The 23,250-nt window shown below is 38.9% G+C and overlaps 1 protein-coding gene across 1 annotated transcript in view; it reads right to left on the minus strand.

The window, feature by feature from the left end:
• Positions 1-350: 350 nt before the first annotated feature.
• LOC104497745 (partitioning defective 3 homolog) overlaps positions 351-23,250 on the minus strand; it is a gene marked incomplete at both ends in the record, with an annotated part of 44,304 nt that continues 21,404 nt past the window's right edge. The window contains 5 exons of the mRNA XM_010141028.1: positions 351-521; positions 1,077-1,265; positions 13,762-13,800; positions 17,608-17,736; positions 19,418-19,557. Of these exons, the coding sequence (XP_010139330.1) occupies positions 351-521; positions 1,077-1,265; positions 13,762-13,800; positions 17,608-17,736; positions 19,418-19,557 (668 nt within the window). The remainder of the gene's footprint in view (positions 522-1,076; positions 1,266-13,761; positions 13,801-17,607; positions 17,737-19,417; positions 19,558-23,250) is intronic.

Raw genomic sequence — 23,250 nt, forward strand, 5'->3', positions numbered from 1 at the left:
AAAGAAGCAAGTCATTTAACACTAAATCTATAAATAAAAGATTCAATAGACCTACATAAAAAAGTTCCAAAGAACAAAAATCACGTAAGCAGTGGGATCCAATTACAAAATCAATGCAGTTTTATCCAGTGTTTCCTGTTATTCATCGATGAAAATACTCAAAAGAAACACTTCATTGATCCGTAATAAGGTCAGCATGGCTAACACTGAAATTCAGATCATCGTGTAATTCTTTCTTTCTTTTGCTTCTCAATATTATTTTCCAGATCTCTGAGGAAACATGACATCTCCTATAAACACAAATACCTTAGAAGTAAAAACTCCCACTCCCAATCTCAAAAGCATATTACCTCATTGCATTTACTTATTCGCCTCGCCACAATAAGCTGAATCATTCCCCGTTTGTTTCCTTCAGTGGACATGGACCTCCTTAAGGTTTCCATAGCATCTTGATTTGTTTTGCCCAATAATGATTCTCCATTTACTGCTATTAGTTGATCGTTCACTCGGAGCCTGCCGTCCTGGAAAAGGAAAGATTATAGATAGTTACATAAAGGACCAAAGAAGTTTAATTTGCTGGAGACAGAGGATGGGGGGGGGGGGAAAAAAAAAAAAAAAAAAAGCAGCTGGATACTAAATATATACCCTAAAATAAGGGAGAGAAGAGAGGGAGGGTGGGGGGGGAAAAAAAAAAAAAAAAAATCAAACAACTACACTTAGTCCTAATGGTTAATGGCCAAATGAACACTGGTATAATAGCTTCCATTGCAGCCACTGTAGGAAATGTCTATTCCAATTATAGATCTGCACTGAAGCTATTATCATAACCAAATAGCATACTAATTGAACTGTAACAGACGGCTCATATCCTTCCCAAGAACCTGTAAGGGCTGTCTAAATCCTGGGATGCACAAAGATGTGAATCTTGAGTACAAATCTAAACGTTACCTCTGATGGTGTAATTGGAAAAAGATAGTTACAGAGCAATCTCATTCTTATTGAATCTGTGGTTATTTTCAAACAGCCTTTTTATGGAAAACCAAGGACGACCAAAGCATACAGATGTTCCCTCTTACCTTGGATGCTGCTCCACCGTTAATAATGGATTTGACGAAGATTCCTAGATCAGCATGGTTTTCTTTCGACCGGTTACCTTTGACGCTAACGCCAAGTCCAGCTGACCCAGAGTCATTCAGTGGAACTTCAAATGTCAGGAATTCCCTGGTGCCATCAGGTGTGAGGACAAGCTCCTCTTCTTCTGCTTTCTGTCAGGAAGATTAGCATGGGATTATAGAAGAGCACGTCTCTTTGGAAATTCTCTTCCCTCTACAGCTATGAGCATTAAAAAAACCCCTGCTTTTAACTACAATGCCACAATATTTTCCACAGTAATTATTTGAAGAAACAGGCACAAATAGTGTATTTTCAATCACCTCTATCTGACACTCAGATTCAGAAATATCTTACATTTGTGACTAAGTGCTTCTCCGTCTAGAAATATAATTGAATCATGTGTCATTACTAAATGTGCCATTACTAAATGTGCCATTAACACTGACTCACATGTAAGCTGCTATGTCATTAGCCAAAAGAGCGCTGTATCAAAAATATTTTCTTACTTGCAAACCTACAGAATTTTTAAAATACCATCATCATCTATGGTAGTTTTGCAGTCATAGGGAGAAACTAAGTGCAAGAAAATTAGACTAAAAAAATTACTCATTCCTTTCAGTTTGTTTAAATCTAGCTGTGTTGGGAAAAACAGAAAATTAAACAGCTGAGATCTGCAAGAGCAAATGTATTTGCTATTGCCAGGTTTATCATCAAATCCAGCTCAGAGTGCCAATTTTCCTTCCTTTCCCGGCTCTGCCCTTCACCTCTGTCCTTTTACCCACATCTTCGGGGGGTTTTTTGCTGCCCTCCACACCCAGTTTTAGCCTGGCTGTGACAATCCCGGGTTTTCAACAGCTGGAATTATAGTCTCACACCTGTCAGAGTCCCCAGCAAGGAGCTGATCAACGACACCCTTCCATGCACCCAAAAGCTGTGCAAGTGTAGACCAGCCTCTTGCTTCACCTCCTGCCAAGCTCAGGGTGATGGTGGGCTGGGAGCAGGGTCCCGGAGCAGGGTCCCAGAGCAGGGGCAATCGCGAGGGCAGCAGGACTGAAAATGCTCAGGTCCTGAGCGGCAGTGCTCACACACAAGAGGGTGCTGTGAAAAGGGGGAATGGGAGGAAATGACTGTCCACCAGCCCTATCCCTTGCAGTAGACACTGTCCTCTTGTCTCTGACCATCTATCAGTTATAACAAGATGTGTATAACCACTTCTGTTTATAACTCTATCAGTTAAAGAAAACTGTCATGCCCTTAAAGGCAATTCTCTGCAGTGGGCCCAGACTGCAGTGTCTAGACTCCAGAAAGATGCTCGTGAACTCAACTGTGGTTTTTTGTCACCTACATGAAGGAGAAAGACCACGGGAACATCCACCAGAAGGTGCATGTGAAGATCCAACAGTTACCAGTTCTTCTCTGGAAGAATTAATCTGGCCAATTTTTTTCATAACCTTAGCAAATACCCTACTAATGCTGATTTTATACTGACCTTTCCCATGCCACTTATCTAATTGCAAACCTCCTTCCTATTTCTCTCCTACTCCCAGATACTAGGAGCGGGACAAGACACATGAGAAACTAATGTGTGCCTGCTGAGCCATCCTTGCTTCTTCAGACCTGAGGAAATGCAAAGATGACAGCCTCTTCTGAAATCCAAACACAGACTATGGCAAAGATAGATGCGAAAGCCACATGGAGTACAGTAGGCTGAGATGATCAGTTTGGGCACAAGCTTGTTAGCTGTATAATCATTGACCTAGAAACACAATGCGACATGGGAAGGCAGTCAGACTGCTGAGAGAACCGTAACAGCTGAGGGAAGAAAAACAGGAGCTCTATCTTCTTCCACTTAGTTAAAAGCATTAAGCTTAATGTGTTCTACAGCCCCTTCCCTGGCACTAAACACTATTTGTTCATCTCTAACCACCTTTTGTTTATAAAAAAGAAAAGATTAACACCACCTATCCAAGTGACATAGCTAGGCTGGCTCACTTATGAATCCAATTATCAAAATACGTCTCTTGACCATGCAAAACAACGTAATCTATGCTAGCTGTCAGGAGTGGAAAGGTGCGCTGTGTCTGTAGAAAAAAAAATACTAGATCTAAAAAATATTTCCTAAATTTTCCTGCTTGGGTCAAAGAAGCACCAGTTACAGCATACATTTGAATGCCTCTCTTGTCATGTGGCTGCAGAACAAAACAATCTGAGACAGATGCATGTTACCTTTTAGTTTCTGTAATACTTGTGAGCTGAAAGGGAGATAAAGCCAAGGTAGGATGTTACCCAAAGAAACACGTAAGCTTATTGGATTTTTCTTTACTACTATTATCATAATTTAGAATCATTCCCCCCAATATTTTCTAATCTTCAAAAAAATCCGAACTTCAGCCACAGCAATCTCCCTTCCAGGGCAGAGAACTAAACTGCTTTCCTGCACAGCCTGTCCCCATCAGGTGCACTTCTACATGCCAAAGGGTCAATTGGAGAGAGCATCTCAGCAAGCATCCCCAAGGACTTGGTTAATGGTCTCTACACTACTTCTCTTCAGTGAGACCAAAGAGCTGCATTATCAACTCAGCACTACTCTTAATGTGAGGCTCCTGCTTGCTTGTTTTTTACAGTCTTAAATAAAGAAACAAGCTAATATCAGTCTACAGTCATCTGAGTGTACAGGTGAAACTTAAACCAGGACCAAACTACTCCTTATTAGCTGCACATAAGTAAATAGATCATGCTCATGAAAAAATGAGAAACAGCAGCCTCAGCACTGGAACAGAAGTATTGAAGCCATGAGAAAATTGCTCTACTCACCCAAAGAAAAAAAATTACCATTACTGGGCTAAGGCTAAATTGCTTTAGGGAATTCACTGGGTATCCACAGTTTTTTTCAACTCAGCCAGATTTATTTCATACCAACATACCTGTGCCCACAGTTTTAGGAACATGAGAAGCTTTTTACCCTCTAGAATCTGTGTCATCTGTCAGTACCATATACTTGAATGCAGATTTTTAAAAGAAAGTGATAGAAAGAACAAACATTTCTTTTTGATATCTCACAATTTTTTTTCTAAGAATATTTAGGAGAAAAATGTGACTTTCAAGAATCCCTAAATCACTAAGATTCAAGGACTATGGATACGAAAGTACTGACTCTTACATTTATGCCACACCATGGTACAGAAGAAGATATGTGATGTATTGAATATAGCTTCATACATATGCACCTTCTAAGAGAACTTCACAGTGATCAGGAATCTCTAGGCACATCATAAAGGAGCCATTCTCAAAGAAACAAGCAGGAAGACTTTAGCCTGACACCATAATATTTTGAACCAAGGTTGTAAAAAACAGAAAACAAACAAATGAACAAGTCAACAAAACCTCAGATTGTCGGAATCATTTGTTCCCCAAAGCCCTTTGGTGTCCAGAAACACTACGTGTACAGCAACTCTCCTGAATCGATTAAATACCAGCTATTATAAATAGTAAAAGTTGCACTGAAATTGCAGTGAATATTGAGTATGTAAATGTAACAAACCACTGAAATTCCCTAATACATCCGTGAGACAGCATAAAAATACACAAAGATCTAAAACACAGCATTTAAAAATTTCAACTGAGAACACAATCTCTTCCTAATTGCAATAACTTCTATTTGAACTTGATACACTCTAAATTAGCAGCTTCACTATGTCAATCAAACATCTCAACACTATTTTCATGATTAGTCGATCTGTGGAAGAAATTCGTTCCTTCATATACTTTGACAGGCCAGCAGTAAACGTGCAAGCAAAAGTATGTACTGTGAATCCTGAAAAACAAAATTCAACTCCCTTAAGATTTTTCACACACTAGGTCTAAAACAATTAACAGCGAAACAATATTCTCTTCAGACAGAGTCTGCTGAGGAAAAGGTCATCTGAAACGACTTCGGCTGGATGAATGAAGCTGCTCAAGTATGTAATTGTAATAAAAAAATCAATTGGTGATAAAATACGTAGGGGACTTTTTTTCTTCCAATTCATACTTAGCACAAATTTATGCTAATGACACTTGATAGAAGTTTTTCACTTTTTAAATACAACATATTCTGTAAATTTAATCTTCCTGACTAGAGCAAACTTATGGCAGTGCTTCGATATATAGAGAGACTTAAAAAAGCAGTAAGATAAATAGGTGGGGGAATTATTTTCCTCTTCTACATAAACATTGGTTTCTGATCTGATAATAAAACTCAATTTAGGTTTATAAACATCATTAAAATGAACCTTGACACTAGAAGTGCAATACATTTATCTCATCATATTAGTAACAGCATATTCTTCCTTTATGTTTTAAATAATATGAAGAAATTTCTTGCTTAGGACTTGTTCGCTTTATAAAATCTCATCAGCGTTAAGCCAGTAAGTAAGCAGCATGGGATGGGTGAAAAAAAAAAAGGAACCTAAGAGCAAAGAAAAACCTCCTCCCACCTAACAGAGAAAGCAATTTTCAATCAAGCTGGGACACGTTTCTGAAGTGGCTCACTGCAGCTACAAATCTGGCTGCATTCTCTCCAGCAAAGTTCATTCTCTTGCAAGCTTAGACATGCTGTCTTCTCAGCAGCTATCGAGTCCCTGAAACTTATCTGCGAGTTACTTTGTGATGAAGTATAGAGAAAAGAAGCCAGTTAATCACGGGACTCTCGGCAAAAATCCAATGCACTCCTCTTTCTTTTCACAGAAGCAATTAATAGAGCACTGCATTCCCAGTCTTACAGGGTAACCTGCATTTCCCAGTCATGTTAATAAAAACATTTACAGGGCTCTTGTATGCACATGTATATGCAGGTACATAGACAAACACGCCCTTAGATATACCACGATGATGACTTTCACATGATAAATTATGTAACTATAGCACAAACCCCACCCACTGCCTCCAATGACCCCATCTACACTCTGCACCTTATCCGTCCCCAAATCCTGTTGTGTCCAGCCTTCTAACTTCACATCCCTAAGCCCGTTAGCCTCTGTTTAATTATTATTTTGTTAATCTATAAACTTTTTGCCGCATAAACGTGTCTTCTCTATTTTGAATTTGTCCAGAAAGAAAATCTCAAGTTCTTGAAAGGGAAGTTTGAAGTCCCATGGACTCACCAGCTGTAATAAGTGTAGGCTGAAACAGGACTAGAAATTGCAAAATCCCAGGTTTAGTCATCTGGTTGCAGTAATCAGGAATTCCAGACTAACATCACAGCCTTTTCCAGGACATCTTGCAATCTTCAGAAGATTTTATTACAGCATTCATTATTTTCTTCTCTCACAAGGTACTCACGATACTAAGAAATCATACCTCCTATACACTGGGAACCAATGAAATTTGTCTCACTATTACTAAAACAGAATAGAATTCTTATTTTAAACCTCACATGATATATGGAAGAGAGAGGATATTTCACTTAGCTATTGTGCAATGACATTCTTGACATTAAAAATGATTCAAATTCTTTTGTCGTTCCAGTTAGGTGGGTGATATTGCTGTCACATCAGGCCACCTTCTAACCTGAGATATACCAAAAGACAATGACTGACTTTCAGCATAGGCATCATGCTGTACATGTACAACAAGTAAACTGAACAGCTCTAAGGAGCCACAACAGCTTGCTTGGTCAGCAAGTGTTTTGTAGGGGATGATATGCAGCACTTACAAAAAAGCAGATGCATTACTGCTGGAGGTGCTGGAAACAGAGCGATGTAGGTGGCCTGTAACACACCTAACTTCAGTGGAGTACTCTCCTCAAGGGGAATAACTGAGAGTTGATGCATCCTGCTGTGGGTAGAATAAATATAACTACAGTAGCTCAATCAGATTTAAAAAATAAATAAAAATCATGTGTTCCATTACAGATAAGGGCCTAAAGTCTCTACTTACCTAGTTAAAAAATGATACAGGGATTAAGACAACTAAACAACTAAAATTCTTATGCTTGCTTTCTTTTCCTAACTCTTCCTAGTTTAAGTATTTTAGCATCTCCCATATGTTAGACAAACACTAATGAATCTTATTTGCACGTATACACTGAGACTCATTATTCATATTAGCTAAGTTAATATGTTACATCTGGCAAAGACAGCAGTCTTGTCAAATCAAACAGCAGCTGCTAAATATCAAAACCTACATCCGAATTCTGAGATGTTATGGGAAATGTGGTCTGCTTTAATTTTAATCCCATCAAGGAAAAGTTTTTTGCATATTATATATGGATTAATTTTGGTACATATTTATAAGCAGAAATGCCAGCTCATGAAAATACTGCAAACAGACCCATTGCATTTCCAGTTATGTCCATTTTAAGGATTTAATTTAGTATCAAAAACATGTTCCATATTCAAAAATGTCTTCTTTTGATGGATTAAAAAATGGTTTAGGAAAAAAAAAAAATCAATGTTTTCCAAAGCACAAAAACTCTGGCATGTGATTTTCATTTAGTACGAAAATCAAAGCTTTGCAAAAGCCCATGTTTAAGTACAGCCACATGTTTGTTATTTATCTCTGCAAGAACTCCATTGCTTGTCTATGCTAACATTATTCTCCCTAATGCTAACAGTCTAACCTGGGCTGTCGCAGAAACTGGTTTAAGTGGCTGAGATTCTAAGTTTCAAATCAACCAGTCAGACCACTGAAAATACTCTGTTGGTTATGCACCTCAGAACTTCACACGGGGCCTAATCTGTTGCCTCTGCTTTCTTCAGGCCAGCACACCCTGTTCCAAACTGCTGTCCTACTCAAACCTTGTGCTTCTACTGTATGTTCTGAAACAAATATGCAACTGTAATATTAACCCCATTTCTTCACAAGACACTTATTTTAGAGAAGTGGAAATCAAGGGATTAGATACACAGCAGGTGCTGCTCTGTGAAGAAGCCTGTAAAGCTACAGCTCTCTGCGCTGTCTCTTGTTCAAGGAAAACTTCAACGCCCAACAGACTAATGACACAGCTCCATAAAGACATTCATACTACTCTCACTGGCCTATTGGTGTACAAGACCTGAAAGACTAAAGAAACAGACAGAGAGTGTCTGGGAAAGCCAGACAGAAAAACAAAGCTGAAAGGGAAATAATGTCTTTGTAGAAGTCCACTGCAATAAACACCTTCCGCACGAGGCAATGCCCGTGCTGAGACTGAACTGTGCCTTACTCCTACTTCTGCTGCGCAACTTCAGGCACCGGTGGCAAACCATTTCATGTCATTTTTCCCCCTAAATTAAACAGCAAGTAAGAATCACCACCACGATTCTAAAGTCAATAGTGCAGTAAAACAAGCTTTGCACACAACCAGTAAGTTTTCAGAAGTTTAAACAGGAGTTTTAAGCAATAATGTGAACTTTGCACTCACCCAAATTAGGACAAGTGTTTGAAAAAACCTATTGCCTGTGCCAGCAGATGACCGACTAAAGGACCTGGCAGCCCCTTTCAGTCTTAAATCCTGTATCTGTTGTTCGAACTGCAAATGCCTCACACAATCAACTCTTATTACCCAAAATAACATAAGATCGGTACGTAGGAATTGCTGTAATAATGGTGAATAATGATGTGCACACAAATGCCGCCCCAGGACGACTCTGAAATGGTGGCCCTGAGGCAACCCTGTTACAGAACCTCAGTGGAGGGACACCCACGTTGCCTTCCATGAAACTGGCAACTGGCCAGCAAGCGTTACCAATGCAAGCTTTGAGAAAAAGGCTAAAGTTGCCCCACAGTGCTGCACAGAGCCAGCCTGGGTGTGCCATACTGCGGCCCAGGTAAATCACCTGCAGATGATGGAGTCAAAATCATGAGCCTGAGGGTCAGTCCCAAGCACAGGATTACACACAGGTTTATGAGGATTATCATTGAACGTTCCAGGAAATTCAGACTATTCAAAGACCATTCACAAACACAGTCACTCAACTATTGAATTAATTATTCATTAGGAATTAATGTCTCAACTCTATTCATTAATGCCCCAGCACACGATATTCAATACTAGAGTTCCTCCTATGGTAAAAGACTATAAACACAACATATCTTGCAGAAGATCACACATTCACTACCTCTTTCTTCCATATGGCCACTGATAATATGTCACAACTTTATTAAAAATATAATCTGAAACCACTCAAAATAACACTAAAAAAAGGTTTTTCAAACATTGTAATCACCCTTGTGCCTCACGTCATTAGAAGATAAAAAGGTATAAAAATAATCAGCACCAGTTATTTGCAGGCTTCCTACCATGGAGGAAATAACAGCATCAGCTAAATCATCGTCAAACCTCTCCTCAATGATTTTAATAAAACATTCTGTATTTAATGATGCCAGCACTGCTGGTGGTGTAGGCTGATCAATGTACGATCTGGGCTGAATTTTTAGACATATGGATCACTTACTGGAGCAATGGAAATCAATGAGGCTCTAAACTGTTCAAAGAAGGCTCGGTGTGAAGGAAGAGAAGCATCAACTGAATGATGCAAAGCTGCTATAAAAGCCGAAGTTCTGAATATGCCCTAAATACAAAGTGGTGGGAACTTAACCTACAAACTTACTCAGCTCTTGAAAAACAGAGCTGAGACAGGGACTATACATATCCTGAAGTAAAGCAACAGGTTTTCACCGAAGTAAAAAACAAAAACCCACGCACTCAGAACACCGCCACCTCAACACTGGCAGTGCTTATTTCCCAAAACTTAACCTCTAAGAATTTTCCATCCATTAATCAATATAAATTATGTCTTTCAAGGCATTTGCTAGTATATCTGTTATATTCAGAATATGAAAAGTTGCAAACAAAAAGTGTACAGAAATAATCATGCATTAGTTCTTAACAAAATGCCTCTGACCACAGTGATATCACCCCATTCCTGTACATGACGAATTCTTGCATGAAGAGTGTAGCTAGCTACTTTACTCAGAATCACATAGAAAAGTCTATGGCAAGAACCAAAACTGAACCCAAAAATGCTGACAGGTTTAGCCATGACATTTTCTTTGGATTCTGAAAAGACACAGTGATCAAAATAAAATTTAGATAGTAACAGGAGTATGAGACGTTCAAGTTCAGAGGAAAACAAAAAGCATTTGCAGTCTCTGAGGGCTGCTGAACATTTATAAGTTGTTCCAACACACCAATCACTTGAACATCTCTGTGACGAATCCTGCACTCACTAAAACTTGTAACATTCTGCTCACTTACAGCAATTTTACAGTAAAATAAATGAAAACAGCAAACTGAAGCTTTCCCATGCTGCTGAGCGCAACTCATGAAAAGAAATCCTGAATCCTAATTTTGAATCTCTTTTTACCAATAAAGAGCACTCTATAGAACATACTTACTTATATGATAATTATTATTTTTCTAGCATTATGCTTACATGAAAGTTAACTTGCTGTTTCTGAATTCAGAAAACAAACAGCGAATGACAATTGTAAAAGCAAAATATTACTGAAACACTATTGACTTTCAAAGAGTATGGGGAAAAATTAATTGGCAGATGTTTTACATAGCATAATTAACAGTTCATTTCAATGCTCTGTAACAAGATTAAGATAATTATGCTTAGAAACAGAAATGTAATAATGATAAATTACTAGTTTTCCTATTATGGTCAATCTCCTACTTTCCAAATAATCACTATGTTTAGAAATAGGTGCATCTGTTCCTTGTTGTCATTAGCTATACAAATGGCACAAACTCACGGCTGGGTGAAATCATCTTCCAACCAAGATACAGGAGATTTCCTTGCTTCCGGAGTAAAGAGAGAGCCCATTCCATTCCTCAGCAAAACCAAAGGTAAAAACAGCCGTACTGTTTTCACCAGGGCCCTGTTACTGGATAGAAGCTGAAGCTGCCTTAGCAATTTGCATTTCTTATGGGTAACTGGAAAGCAGAGCTTCAATTCCGTGAGCTTAGCAAGTTACAAAGAAGCAAGTTACAGAATTCAAGAATGAGAATATGAGAATCTGTAGTTGATGATGGTGTGCAAAATATTAAGTTATATGCTTTCCTATGTGGGTAGAAAGAAGAAATCTCTCAAGGATCTCAGGCCACAAATAAATTTGGAAAAAACTCTAATTTTCAGGGTTTTGTTTTATTACACCTATGAAGACTCTAACCACTACATCCAAATGACACAATATTAGCGAAGATCACTTCAAAGAAATAGTTACATTCACGTAACCCCTGAATGTCAATAATACGTTGATAAATTAGACTTCTGGAGTCTACTGATAAATTTTATTTTAGGCTGTCCATTTTCAATGGCTGGGGGGGGGTTATTTCAAATATGCAATTTCTTTTTATTTCCCCACAAAGAACAAAAAAACCCCACAACCATATTGCCTTTATATTAAAAACAGACTGGTATGTCACCTCTCTCTCATTTCTTTAGCTACCCTGCTTTCATGATGCCTTTTTTTTTGTTGTTGTTGTTGTTCTTTTTTGCTTTGCTTTCTATTATCAAGTCCTTGACACTTGGAGACGAAAACCTCACAACTAAGAGCACAAAGATCAGAGCACGCACAGAAATAGAAATTGCAAGATTAGAAATCTCAAAGACCTGAAAAATAGTGAGGATGAACAAAGAGGGATTGAGGCAGAACTCAATAGAAGAATAAAGGAAAGCAATGAAAAATAGTTTCAAAAATAGTAATAAAAAAATGTGTGACTGTATTATTGTTGTTCAGCCGAGGAAAGTGAGTTCTGTAGAACCGGAGTATCACACTTATTGAAAGCAAAGTAGATTGGAAGAAGGGAGGAAAGTGCAAAAGTATTGTGCATTATAAATACCCACTGACACCTGTCACGTTTTGTTCATTTTTTATTTCCACCCAGGAGTAGGCAAATTTAAAGAGACTTGTTGTTCCTACTATTGATCACTGTTGCTCTAAGCCTTCAAATAAATAACAAAAAAAATCCCACCCCATAATAAATTGAAAACACAAGACATTAAGCAAAAACCCCCATTTTTGTGTTGACCAGCTTTCTAGTTTCACTCCCTCACCAACCAAATACATCTCCACATGTTTCCCAATTCAGTTCCTTCTTTCCAAGGCTTGCTAGGGCTTTCTGAATGGTTTTTCAGGAATCGGCAGCTACTTGAACACTCCTGGTCCCTCTTGCAAAATTCCCTGGTTAACAAGCAATTTTTAGCTCACATCCATAGAGCACAAATCAGAGATACTTATTTTCTTTTGGTCTTTCCTTAGATGAAGTAAAGGTGTTCGTCACAAAATTGGCAGCGGAAGGATTTCACCATAGTATTTCGTACAAAATATTAACTTTGCAACACATGAACAACTCATTTATGTAAACACCTTGTAGGCAATCTGCCTAATCTTAATGAGGTTTTGGGGCAGAATCTCAAGTCCTAAAAAAACAGGACCCATAAATTATTCTCAATTACAGGCAGAAATACTATCTTGGACATTGGTCTCCTTTACATATCAGCAGTACGTGGTAAGAAACTATGAAGATAAAAAAACATACACATTCTAATGAGATGCACTAAAAAGATACTGCAGAGCATGTCTGAAACAATGATACACCCGTGATCTTGCAGAGCCCTTATGCAGATGACTTTTAGACTAGAAGGACATCAAAAGCCAAAGGGATAAAAATGAATATTGCTACATTCAACCCAAACACCCGTTTTACCAGTTGCATTCCATTGGCCTAAAACACTAGCAGTATCAACCAATGTACCCTTGACGACCTCACTGAGATGGCTCTTAACATCTCTTTACCTAGTCTTGACTTTCTTTTTATTCCAGACATCATCTCACCATTGCTGCTAAGGCATTCTGAATTACCTAGACAAGCTTCTTCAGTTTTTCAGCAGCCTAACTAATTTCAAATATCAGCAAAAATCCTCTTAATTTCTCCATAATCTAATTTGTTATTTGATTTTGAAATAAGTACCTAATTGAATGGAGTTTGCTGAAGTTAGTTTTCAACTAAGATACAGTACCTTTAAGGTAATATAGTATTGTTATATCCTCTCTTAATACTTCATAAAATAAACCTTCTATTTTAGATAAAGTTTTTACATATATAATGTATAATGTGTAACAAGAGTGATCGTGTTCCACTGATTAGAATTAAGTATATAAACAGTATACACCTCAACATACAGCCTCACACATCACATACAAACCTGCTACAGCCTTCAAAGGGTTAAAATTTATACTACCTCTCTATAGTTTCTCTAAAAATAACTAACAAACAGTGGTTTGCTATGAGGATACAAACGAGACTTAAACCCAAATGGCCTAATTTCTGTGTTTGTATCTCAGGTTTCAGTCATATAATCATGATTTAAACAATTAGTTTCAACAAGTAACCCAAGCTAACGGTCTACTCTTATCATTCCCACGTTAGGCCTTTGGCTATGTATATAAGATGTAATTTCAAATGGCACTTGGATATACATAAATGAATGGTATATAATATTCAAACAGTATTTGAAATTACATTTAAAATTAAAATGCATTTTAAATGTAAAGCTAGAGAGAGCCATCTACAGTATATAAGGTGGAAAGAGGATCTGTAAAACTTTGATGGAGAAGTGCCATATCAATTTAAAAGCATTTGGGAGTCTTCCAGTATGGAAAAGACAAAGCTCTTACCGTTTCCTTTGGAATATGTGACTGGCTTTGTTCTGCATTCTAAAGGAAGTAAAAAAAATAAATAAGAACACGACTACATACGACATATACTATCTATCAGCAGGGGGATAAACAAAGAGCTTTAATTCTGATGTGAAATGGTAATGGAAAAATGAAGGGTGTTTGTCACATCCCTGATTGAAATTTGTCTACACAAGCACTAAACAAGAGGTGAACAAAAATAACCTACAGCAATCTTAGGCCAGTGCACCTGACTTTATCTGGCTTCAAGGGAGGTGGCTATCTGGCCATGGAAGAATCATTCACAGCTGCTTGCACCATTTTCTGGCTGGTGGAATGTTCTCATTCAGGGATGTTCTCCCCGGCCTTGCCATTCTGCTTTGAAGTTTTCAAATAACCACCTCAGCAGTCTAGATGTACCCTTCCAAATACTTTAAATGAGCATCTATTTTTTTAAATGTCCATTGTCATTTTAAAAAGGGATTCCCCTTTTGAGTGTTTGGATGAACTACAGCACTGGATATTCCTGGACAGGAGGGTGCTTTCAGTCCACTACAGATGGGACCCTCCTGTACCCTGTACTCTTCACTTGTGTCTTAGGGCACATAAGGCAATTATACAACACTGGAAAACCTTTCTGCATCCCCGACCAATTCTGGAAATACATGTAAAGAACTATCACTCTCCCAAGCCCATGTCCATCCATATTAAAACCACTTTGAGCACCCAGGAGCCGCCTTGCTGCTGGCTGGATGACCACTTTTGAGCTAACCAGCTATTTTTTTCCATGCAGCTGGGCAAAATTAAATGTGAGGGTTTACCGGAATTTTTTGCTTTGGGCTGTTTTGTAGGAGATTCAAACGATTAAGCACAAAAATGTCGTGGCAAAGTGGTAACACAAATATCCAGTTAGCCTTAACCTGCAGCCAGTAACCAGTAACAGGCAAACAATGAAGGAGCCAACTACCAGGAACACGTAAAGAACGTACATGTACCAACGGGCACATTAACTTGCAGGGCACAGACTGCCAGCCAGTCTATGCTGATACTGAGAGTTTAGTTCAAAAGCTAAACAATTCAAGTCAATCCTTCAGTGATTTCACATAGTCAGTAGCAGGCTCTAAGAGAATCCTTCACAACAAGTTACGTTTGATTACAGTATAACAGGAGCTCTGAGTAATTCTCACTCCTTTCATGAAGGAAGGGGACAGGGAGAGAAGATTTTTAAGAAACAATCTGCCTATCACACTGATGCAGACAAGCCCTAATATATTGCCTTATCTGGCACTTAGTAACTCTGGAAGCAATGAAATGCCTGGTATTCTGGAGAAGCATAACTGTTCTTCCAGGTCTCACTGCTCAGAAAAGTTAACTCCTGTCAGTATGACTTTATTCCCTATTTCCACATTTTACTCACTTTTACAATGATCTGCTGCACTGGATGATGGCTCTCCGTCACACTCCCCTCCCCTGCTAACCTGACCACACAAGCTACAAAGATCTCACATTAAACGAAAGGGGCTCAGTTTAACAATCCCATGAATTTTAGACCCAACTACACATTTTTGCAGGTCCCTTCCAGACAGTAACGGCAACATACATCAAAGACATGAAACTCCGCAACTCTCCTGAAAGTTTATTATCTTCATTTCACTTATAAAAAAACCCAAGGATAAGTAACTTTTCAGAAGTCATTCAGCAAGCCACAACCCAAAAGAGAAAATCTAAACACCTCTTTTATTGAGATTATTATCGGTACAAATGTTGGCAAATATAAAATGGTTTTAATCCCCAGCAAGTGACAGAAAGTCCCGCCCTTTACAAGATGGATAAGATCAAATAACACGATTTATGCATAGGGTTTCTGAGACACATCTCATTCAGTCAATATTTAAAGCACATGAATGTAGAAAAAAAATGACAGAAATAGGGGAAGGATGCAAAGCCAAAGAAGGTTTACATGTGAAAAAGATAAACTGGCATGATTTCAGATCATTCCCCTCCCTCCTACAATATTGATTTTCCTTTTTTCTTTGTACATAAGGCCAATAAAAGACAATGAGAGGAGCTGGTCAAAAAGACTTTTTTTTTCTTTTAACATTATTTCTTACCAGAAAAGAAAGAAAGAACAGCCCTTATGACAGGTTTTAGTTGAACACCTTCCCCAGCAGTTCTGCTACTGCTCTTTGACAGCTGTCAGCAGAACTCACCTACATTTCTTCATGTCAAAACTCAAACAAACAAATCCTTATGCAATAGAGGATCATCACATATGTGTACTGCCAGATCCTCACAAGGTAATTTGATCAACAGGAGCTACAGAAATGTACATCACTTCAGAGCGGATCTCTGACTACATAGTGCAGAGTTCACCTAGTTCCTGACACAGCCACGGTGAGATCTGGCTCCCCTATGCTGGTGTTGTGCCAAAAGAGCCAAGAGAGTATCGCCTGAGCAGCATTCGGGAGGCTGCTGAGGCTGACCTCTTCCAAAGGGGCTGATTCGCTATTCTTTAAAAAAAACTACATCAAGGATTACTATTACATCTCTGCATTACTCACATCACATCTTTCCTTACAATTATTTAAACAAAGTATCATCTTAAATTATGCATTATACCGTCCTCGTTTTACTGCAAAATAATATACACAAAATTAAGACATTTTCTTTCTTCTAAGTTTATTTAGAAAACTCAAAAAGCATTTTCATTCACCTTTATGAAAGATAGCAACACTGTGAAAATTACATCCTCAGAACTTCTGAACAGATTGTTTTCACAGTTCCAGTAGTAAGGTAGGGCATAATAGGATTTCAAATTGTTAATATCTCTTCATTTTATGACAACTTTGACTTCGGCAGCTCAAGTCATGTTTCAAGAAAATTACGCTAAAAGTGTGATTCGTTTGCAACCTTCTCTGCTACTTTGACTCCCTAGGTTTAATTGTAGTTTTGAAAAGTAAAAGGCTAATATTCAATGTCTTGAAATGGCCAAACAAAAATTCATTCTCATTGCATTCAAAATAACACAAATGCAATAGAAAAATTAAGCAATCTATTCATTGTACTTATATCTTCTCACGATACTGCAGCCAAGTAAGTTATTTTTAGAGCTACCTACAGCTACAATAATACAAATAATAAATAACTTCAGCAGTTTAATTGAATATAGAACAAAGTAAGACTGCTACATTCACAATCTACATTTTCATAACCAATATTATCTTGAATAATTATCAGAGAAATATCTTTATACACTATGCAAGTGGAGCAGGTACAGTATGAAACATCATTTTATTTCCATTTCATGTAAATTCCTCAGAAACAGTTTCTGAATTACCCTGCTAAATTAATAACTGCGGGGTTTCCATTCCACAGAGACTGCATTTATATTCAAAAAGGCCACTATTTCCTATATATTCCACTTTTTGATAGAAAGGTATTTACATATCCTGTTTTGCCATGGTATTATATGCTCTGAAATATTTTCACGAGCTACAGGTAGCAGGACAAATAGCAGGCTTTCAGTGATAGATTTGTCCACATGAAAGATGCAAAATAATCTACTTGTCTGCATGCATCCAATTAAAGTCCATCCAATAGCTGGTTCTACAATAAACATTTTCACTCGAAAATAAACTCTCACTATATTTATTAACAAATGTTTAATTCCAATAGCAGATCTTGAAGAAAATAAAAAGCGTTCATGTAAAATGTTCTAAATAAAGAAAAATAGCTGGGTTTTTTTTCTTATAGTCAGTGCTGGCCATGCATGTTTACTATCAGGTGACAAGATCAAATCAAGCTCATACTCATCTAAAACTCTTAGCTGCTCTCTATTTTACGCACCAGTTCCCTTGGATGGAATGTTTCTTCTTGTCGAAAAATCAGAAGGCCGACAGTCCCTCCCATCTTCGTGCTTCGCAGCAAGGACACAACTTCTTCTTGAGTTTTGCCTGTTAAATCAACTCCATTTACCTGTGACAAAGGAAATATTAGAAATTGGTAAGACTCCAAAGTAGGAAAACCATTAGTTATTCATACTAAAAAGTCATATGAATCATATGGGACAGTATTAAAAAAAACCTCATGGAAGCAATCTGCATATTGGATCAGCATAGCTTCCATTCAATGGAATTAAACATGCATTTTTTAAATACAAATAAGAAGGAAGACAGCTACACCTCCCTCCTCTTTAGCAGCAGCTGTATACTTCCGTATACTCTAAAGCCAACTAATTCCATCTACCACTATTTTTTACAAGAATTTCTGCATAAAAATCCTTTGGCCAAATCAGCATTTGATCCCAAACTGGTCCTGTTTCCATATGTCTTGATGTTATACATATCTTACAAATATATCTTGCACAATAAATCATCTCAGAAGTATAAGTTAATTTTTTTCCCCAAAAGAACTTTGGAGCAGTTACTTTTATTTTGCCTTTGTTTAGTTGTCCAACCCTTTGTGTACCACACAGCGCTCAGAAGTACAGACACGTATGGAACACGTACATGTGAATTTCCCCCTCTCTGACCTAACTTGAGTGAGAAGCCAGAGAAAGGTCGGGTATTCTCAGGCTTGCCTGTTCAGAAACATTTCCGAAGTGTAAGGCAAACCAGCTAACGGTGTTACGTGGGTGAGCATGGTGCTCAGACGTAGGCAGCAAACTATCTTCTTCCCTTCTCTCATAAGACCACGCAGTTGAGCTGCTGTAACTGTTCTCTTAAATGCTTCCTAGTCCCCTTCTACCCAAGTCATCTGGGTTACCTTGAATTACAGCACTTAAGAGGACTACCCTCTAGCAGCAATTCGAGCTGACTTTGCTGATTTTGCAGCAAAGTGAAGTTAGGGCTGCGAGAGGCAGTAACAGTCTCAGCTGCACCACCAGTGTCATTTGGCTTAGGGACAGTAATGAAGAGCTGTGGGTGGTAGCATCTTCCACCACTCCAGCTAGATTTTCAGAAAGGTCTCTGCTCTGCACCTATCTAGGAGAAATTTAATTCCCTTCAGGACATCCTCCCCTCAGGAGGGAGGCAGCCTTGATTCTCTGTAGCACTACCCTCCTCTTATACAGCCCCTCTCAGTTAATTCAGTAAACCTTTTCAGGGTATTGCCTTCCATACTCGGCAACATCTTCACTCATTTTCTGGTCTGCCACTCCATGCTGATTTTAATGGCACTTACTAGGTAACAATCACTTTACTTCAACTTATTCCTAAACAGCAGTACATGGCTATGACACTACACTCACATAAGGACAGGTAAACTCGTATTTTCATAGTATGTCTAGGTCAGCTCTTAAAACAGTTACGTACTGAAAATGCACAGCCCTTAATCTGTGACCTACAAAAAACAAAGCCCAAAAAACCCCTCACAAACAAACCCACAGGGCCAAAAAAAAAAAAAAAAAAAAAAGGAGAGGCGGGGGGCTCTTTCTTTGTTCCCAAACTCACACAGTTTCTACATTTTCAATTTCTACTCCTGGTTATCCAGGAAAAACCCCCTACCAAAAAAACCACAGGGACAAAAAAAAAAAAAAAAACCCAGAAAAAAAGAAGAGGGAAACATTTTCCTACACCTTAAACTACTAAGAGCCTTTGGAAATGAACTACTGCATGGGCTCATGCCAACACAAACAAACATGTAAAAACTTGATCACCTCAATTAATCGGTCTCCAGCTTTTAGTCTCCCATCCTGAATAGCTGCACCTCTCGGAAGAATGTTTTTCACATAAATTGGAGCAGAGCCACCAATTGGAACATCTCTTGAAGTAATGCTAAATCCCAAGCCTTCTGTACCTGCATTAAAAGTGTAGAATATTACATGAAAATACATATAGAAGATTCAAGAATTACTGCATGGAAAAAAAAAGGCATATACAGGAATACTGTAGCTGAAGGACTGAGTCTTGGCACCGGTGGCTCAGCAGGCCATCCTTGCAACTTGCTGTTCTGATGATTTCCAAGTCATTGCCATACTTCCAACTTTCTATTTCAGATGAGCTGAGTGACAAGGAATCAGAACAAAGCACATCTGATCCTATCACTGTCTTCCCCTTCGTCAAACTGGATCTTGTCAATAATCCTTTTTTTCTCTTTTACAACTTTCAGCAATGTCACTTGGCTGACTCTGCTGGCCATGGAGCTTTGTCAGCTCGCTCATGGACACCAGCAGGTGACAGACAGAAACGGAGCTCAGTGGTCTGCTTTCTTCTGCTCTGAGTGACCTGGGGTTGTTTTCTGACAACAGCTCCCCCGCCCCAGGGCTTCACCCCAGCTCTTGCTGTGTTCCACCTCCTGCTGCACAAGCAGGGAGCAGAGCCAGGGTGCCTTCTGAGGTCCTGCTGTGCATGCAGGTGACTGACGACACTTGGTTTAAGACTGACTGAAGCGAAACAGACACATTCAAAATGAACTGGAGAAATCCAGAGACAGTGGAAATGGAGTCTAGACAATATGGCAAATGAAACTTGCTCATATTCAGAGAAATTATGCTCACAACTCATCATTGAAGTATACCTTACAACCCCACAAGCCAAGAGGACAAACAGAAGCCTTTCCTACTATGCAGAAAGCTTATTTTTGATCCTCTCTTTGATGCCATCTGACCAATGTCCTCAACGACATTTGAAACTCTATATTGAAACCCACCCCCTTTCCCCCTATCAAGTCAATTCAGGACACTTAATCTAGCGTGAAACCAGACAGTCATTGAGTGAAGAGCATCCCTGACAAAGTGTCAGCATCTACGACTTTCATTTGGAACATCTCAGAGGTTGTCAAGATAAGACTACAGTTCAAGTTCACTAGCTAGGCATACACATGACCACCCTACATTTAATCTGACCTACTAAGGCAATCTGAACTTAGGACTTGACAACATCAAGTATGGTCCCTAAAAGTTGCAGAACATACCTGTTTGTATAAAATCATGGCGATGTACAGAAGCCAAACTTTTATGTGACAGTCCTCAGTGACGAGCCTGAGTGTGGGAAGCTGACCACAGTCCATGAGAAAGACACACAACTATAGAACCATTTGAGCTTTGTACTGGGTTTGCATGGCAAGACTTTGGTAGCAGGGGTCTACAGGGGTGGCTTCTGTGAGAAGCTGCTAGGAGCTTCCCTTATGTCTGATAGAGCCAATGTCAGTTGGTTCCAAGACAGACCCACCACTGGCCAAGTTTTAGCCAATCAGCAACAGTGGTAGCGCCTCTGGGATAACATATTTAAGAAGGGGGAAAAACTGCCACGCAACAACAGCCAGAGGAAAGGAATAAGAATATGTGAGAGGAACAACTCTGCAGACACCGAGGTCAGTGAAGAAGGAGGAGGAGGAGGTGCTTCAGGTGCCAAAGCAGAGATTCCTCTGCAGCCTGTGGTGAAGACTATGGTGAGGCAAGCTGTGTCCTGCATACATAGAAGTTAATGGTGGAGCAGATATCCACCTGCAGCCTGTGGAGGACCTCATGCTAGAGCGGATGGATGCCCAAAGGAGGCTGTGGCCCTATGGAGAGGCCACAATGGAGCACACTCCTTGCAGGACCTGGGACCCTGTGGAGAGGAGCCCCCACTGGAGCAGGTTTGCTGGCAGGACTTGTGACCCCATGCAAAACCCACAATGGAGCAGTCTGCTCCTGGAGGACTGTATCCCATGTAAGGGACTACACTAGGAGTAGTTTGTGAAGAACTGCAGCCTGTGGCAAAGACCAGTGTTGAAGAAATTCATGGACAACTGTCTCCCACGGGTAGGACCCCCATACTGGAGCCGGGGAGGAGCATGAGGAGGAAAGAGCAGTTGAGACATGATGAACTGATCCATTCCCCATCACCCTGTGCTGCTCAAGAGGAGGAGATAAAGAATGTGGGAATAAAGATGAGTGCAGGAAAAAGGGAAGGGTGGGAGAAAGGTGTTTTAAGATTTTATTTCTTATTGCCCTACTCTGATTTGATTTGCAATGAATTAAATTAATTTCCCAAAGTTGAGTCTTTTTTTCCCGATGATGGAAACTGTTCCTCTCCCTGTCCCTATCTTGACACATGAGCTTTTCATTATATTTTTCTCTCTCCTGTTCAGCTGAGGAGGGAGAGTGATAAGAGTGGCTTGGTGGGCACCTCGTGTCCAGCCAAGATCAACCCATTGCAAGGTTACAGACGGAATTAATTTCTGTCTTACTGTTCCCCATGTTCATTTGCTAAGTCTGTTTTTTTACTAAGCAGATTAATATTCCCATGTGAAAACAAAGGAGGAGTCTGATATTGCCAACAGTAGTCTCCATACAGATTTCAGAAATCTGCACAATTACATTTGATTAAAATTAATACAATAAATTTTATTATCAAGATGGTAACTATGTTAAGTAGTAAATTGACACAGGTGATAGGGCTGGAGATGCCATAACCTTTTAAAAATATTCATCTTGAACATATGTAAGTCCTCATGTATCCACAGCAAGGGTATGCAGCTCATATTGTTCAGGAAATTTGGATCAATTTCTCTAGGCTAACTAATGTGAGACAACCTCCCCTTCTTCTTTAAATTTGAAAGACTTCATTCACTCTCAGGCTGATATAAAATTTATCAGTGCTATTACACAGAGATGAAAAAAAATATTAGATCTTATAACATCCATATTTTACTTTGGAGATCTCACAATTTTACTGATGCTTCAAACATTCACAGAGCTCTAACTCCTTGCAGCATGTGAAGATGATCTGTATATGTATAAGGGTTAAGAGTCATGCCTCAGCTTTCTATGGACATTTTCTTATTTTAAGTTTCTGTGTTGAATACTGCTCTTTGAGCAGGTCTTGTCTGCTAAAATTTCTAAAGTAATATCAGAAAATGACTGCATACCCAGGAAAATATTTCATTATTAATAAGCTGAATCCCCATAGCCTGATTACAACATCATTACAGATGTCTGGTTCACGCCCTCCACTTTAAACTCCCACGATAAAAACAGAAGTTGAAATGTTAACAGTACAAATGCACAGAGCATATAAATTTGGACGGTGGCATTTTCTGCTGTCAGGTCTCTGAAAAGGCTTTACTAAAGCCAGCAAAACATCACAAATCCGCACTGAGTCCAGATATTAGCAGAAGAAAATTTTAATTACTTCTTTCTGTGGAAAGAAGGGGCCTCAACAGGGCTACATTTTCTGTGCTGCTCTGTACAGCTTTGCATACGGCAGCTTTTGGGAGTCATTTTCCTTTTACCTTTTCTCTGTTTCATTTTAGTATTCGTGCACTATAGCTGCCCTTAGATGTACAATACAGCTTCATTAACTCCTCTGCTTATTATATATATAAATTAAAAGTTCAGAAGACTGGGAAATAAATGGATACATTCAACCAAGCCCAAAAATAAATATGACTTCAGTGACTGGATTGATTTTTTTTTTTCTTTTTATACATGTAACTGATTTAGTTATCTCTACACCTTGCATTCCAGTTCTCCCATTGGTAGAAATGCATATAATGTCTTGCTGC

This window comes from Buceros rhinoceros, unplaced genomic scaffold (assembly GCF_000710305.1).
Source record: "Buceros rhinoceros silvestris isolate BGI_N320 unplaced genomic scaffold, ASM71030v1 scaffold11448, whole genome shotgun sequence".
NCBI classification, from domain to species: Eukaryota; Metazoa; Chordata; class Aves; order Bucerotiformes; family Bucerotidae; genus Buceros; species Buceros rhinoceros.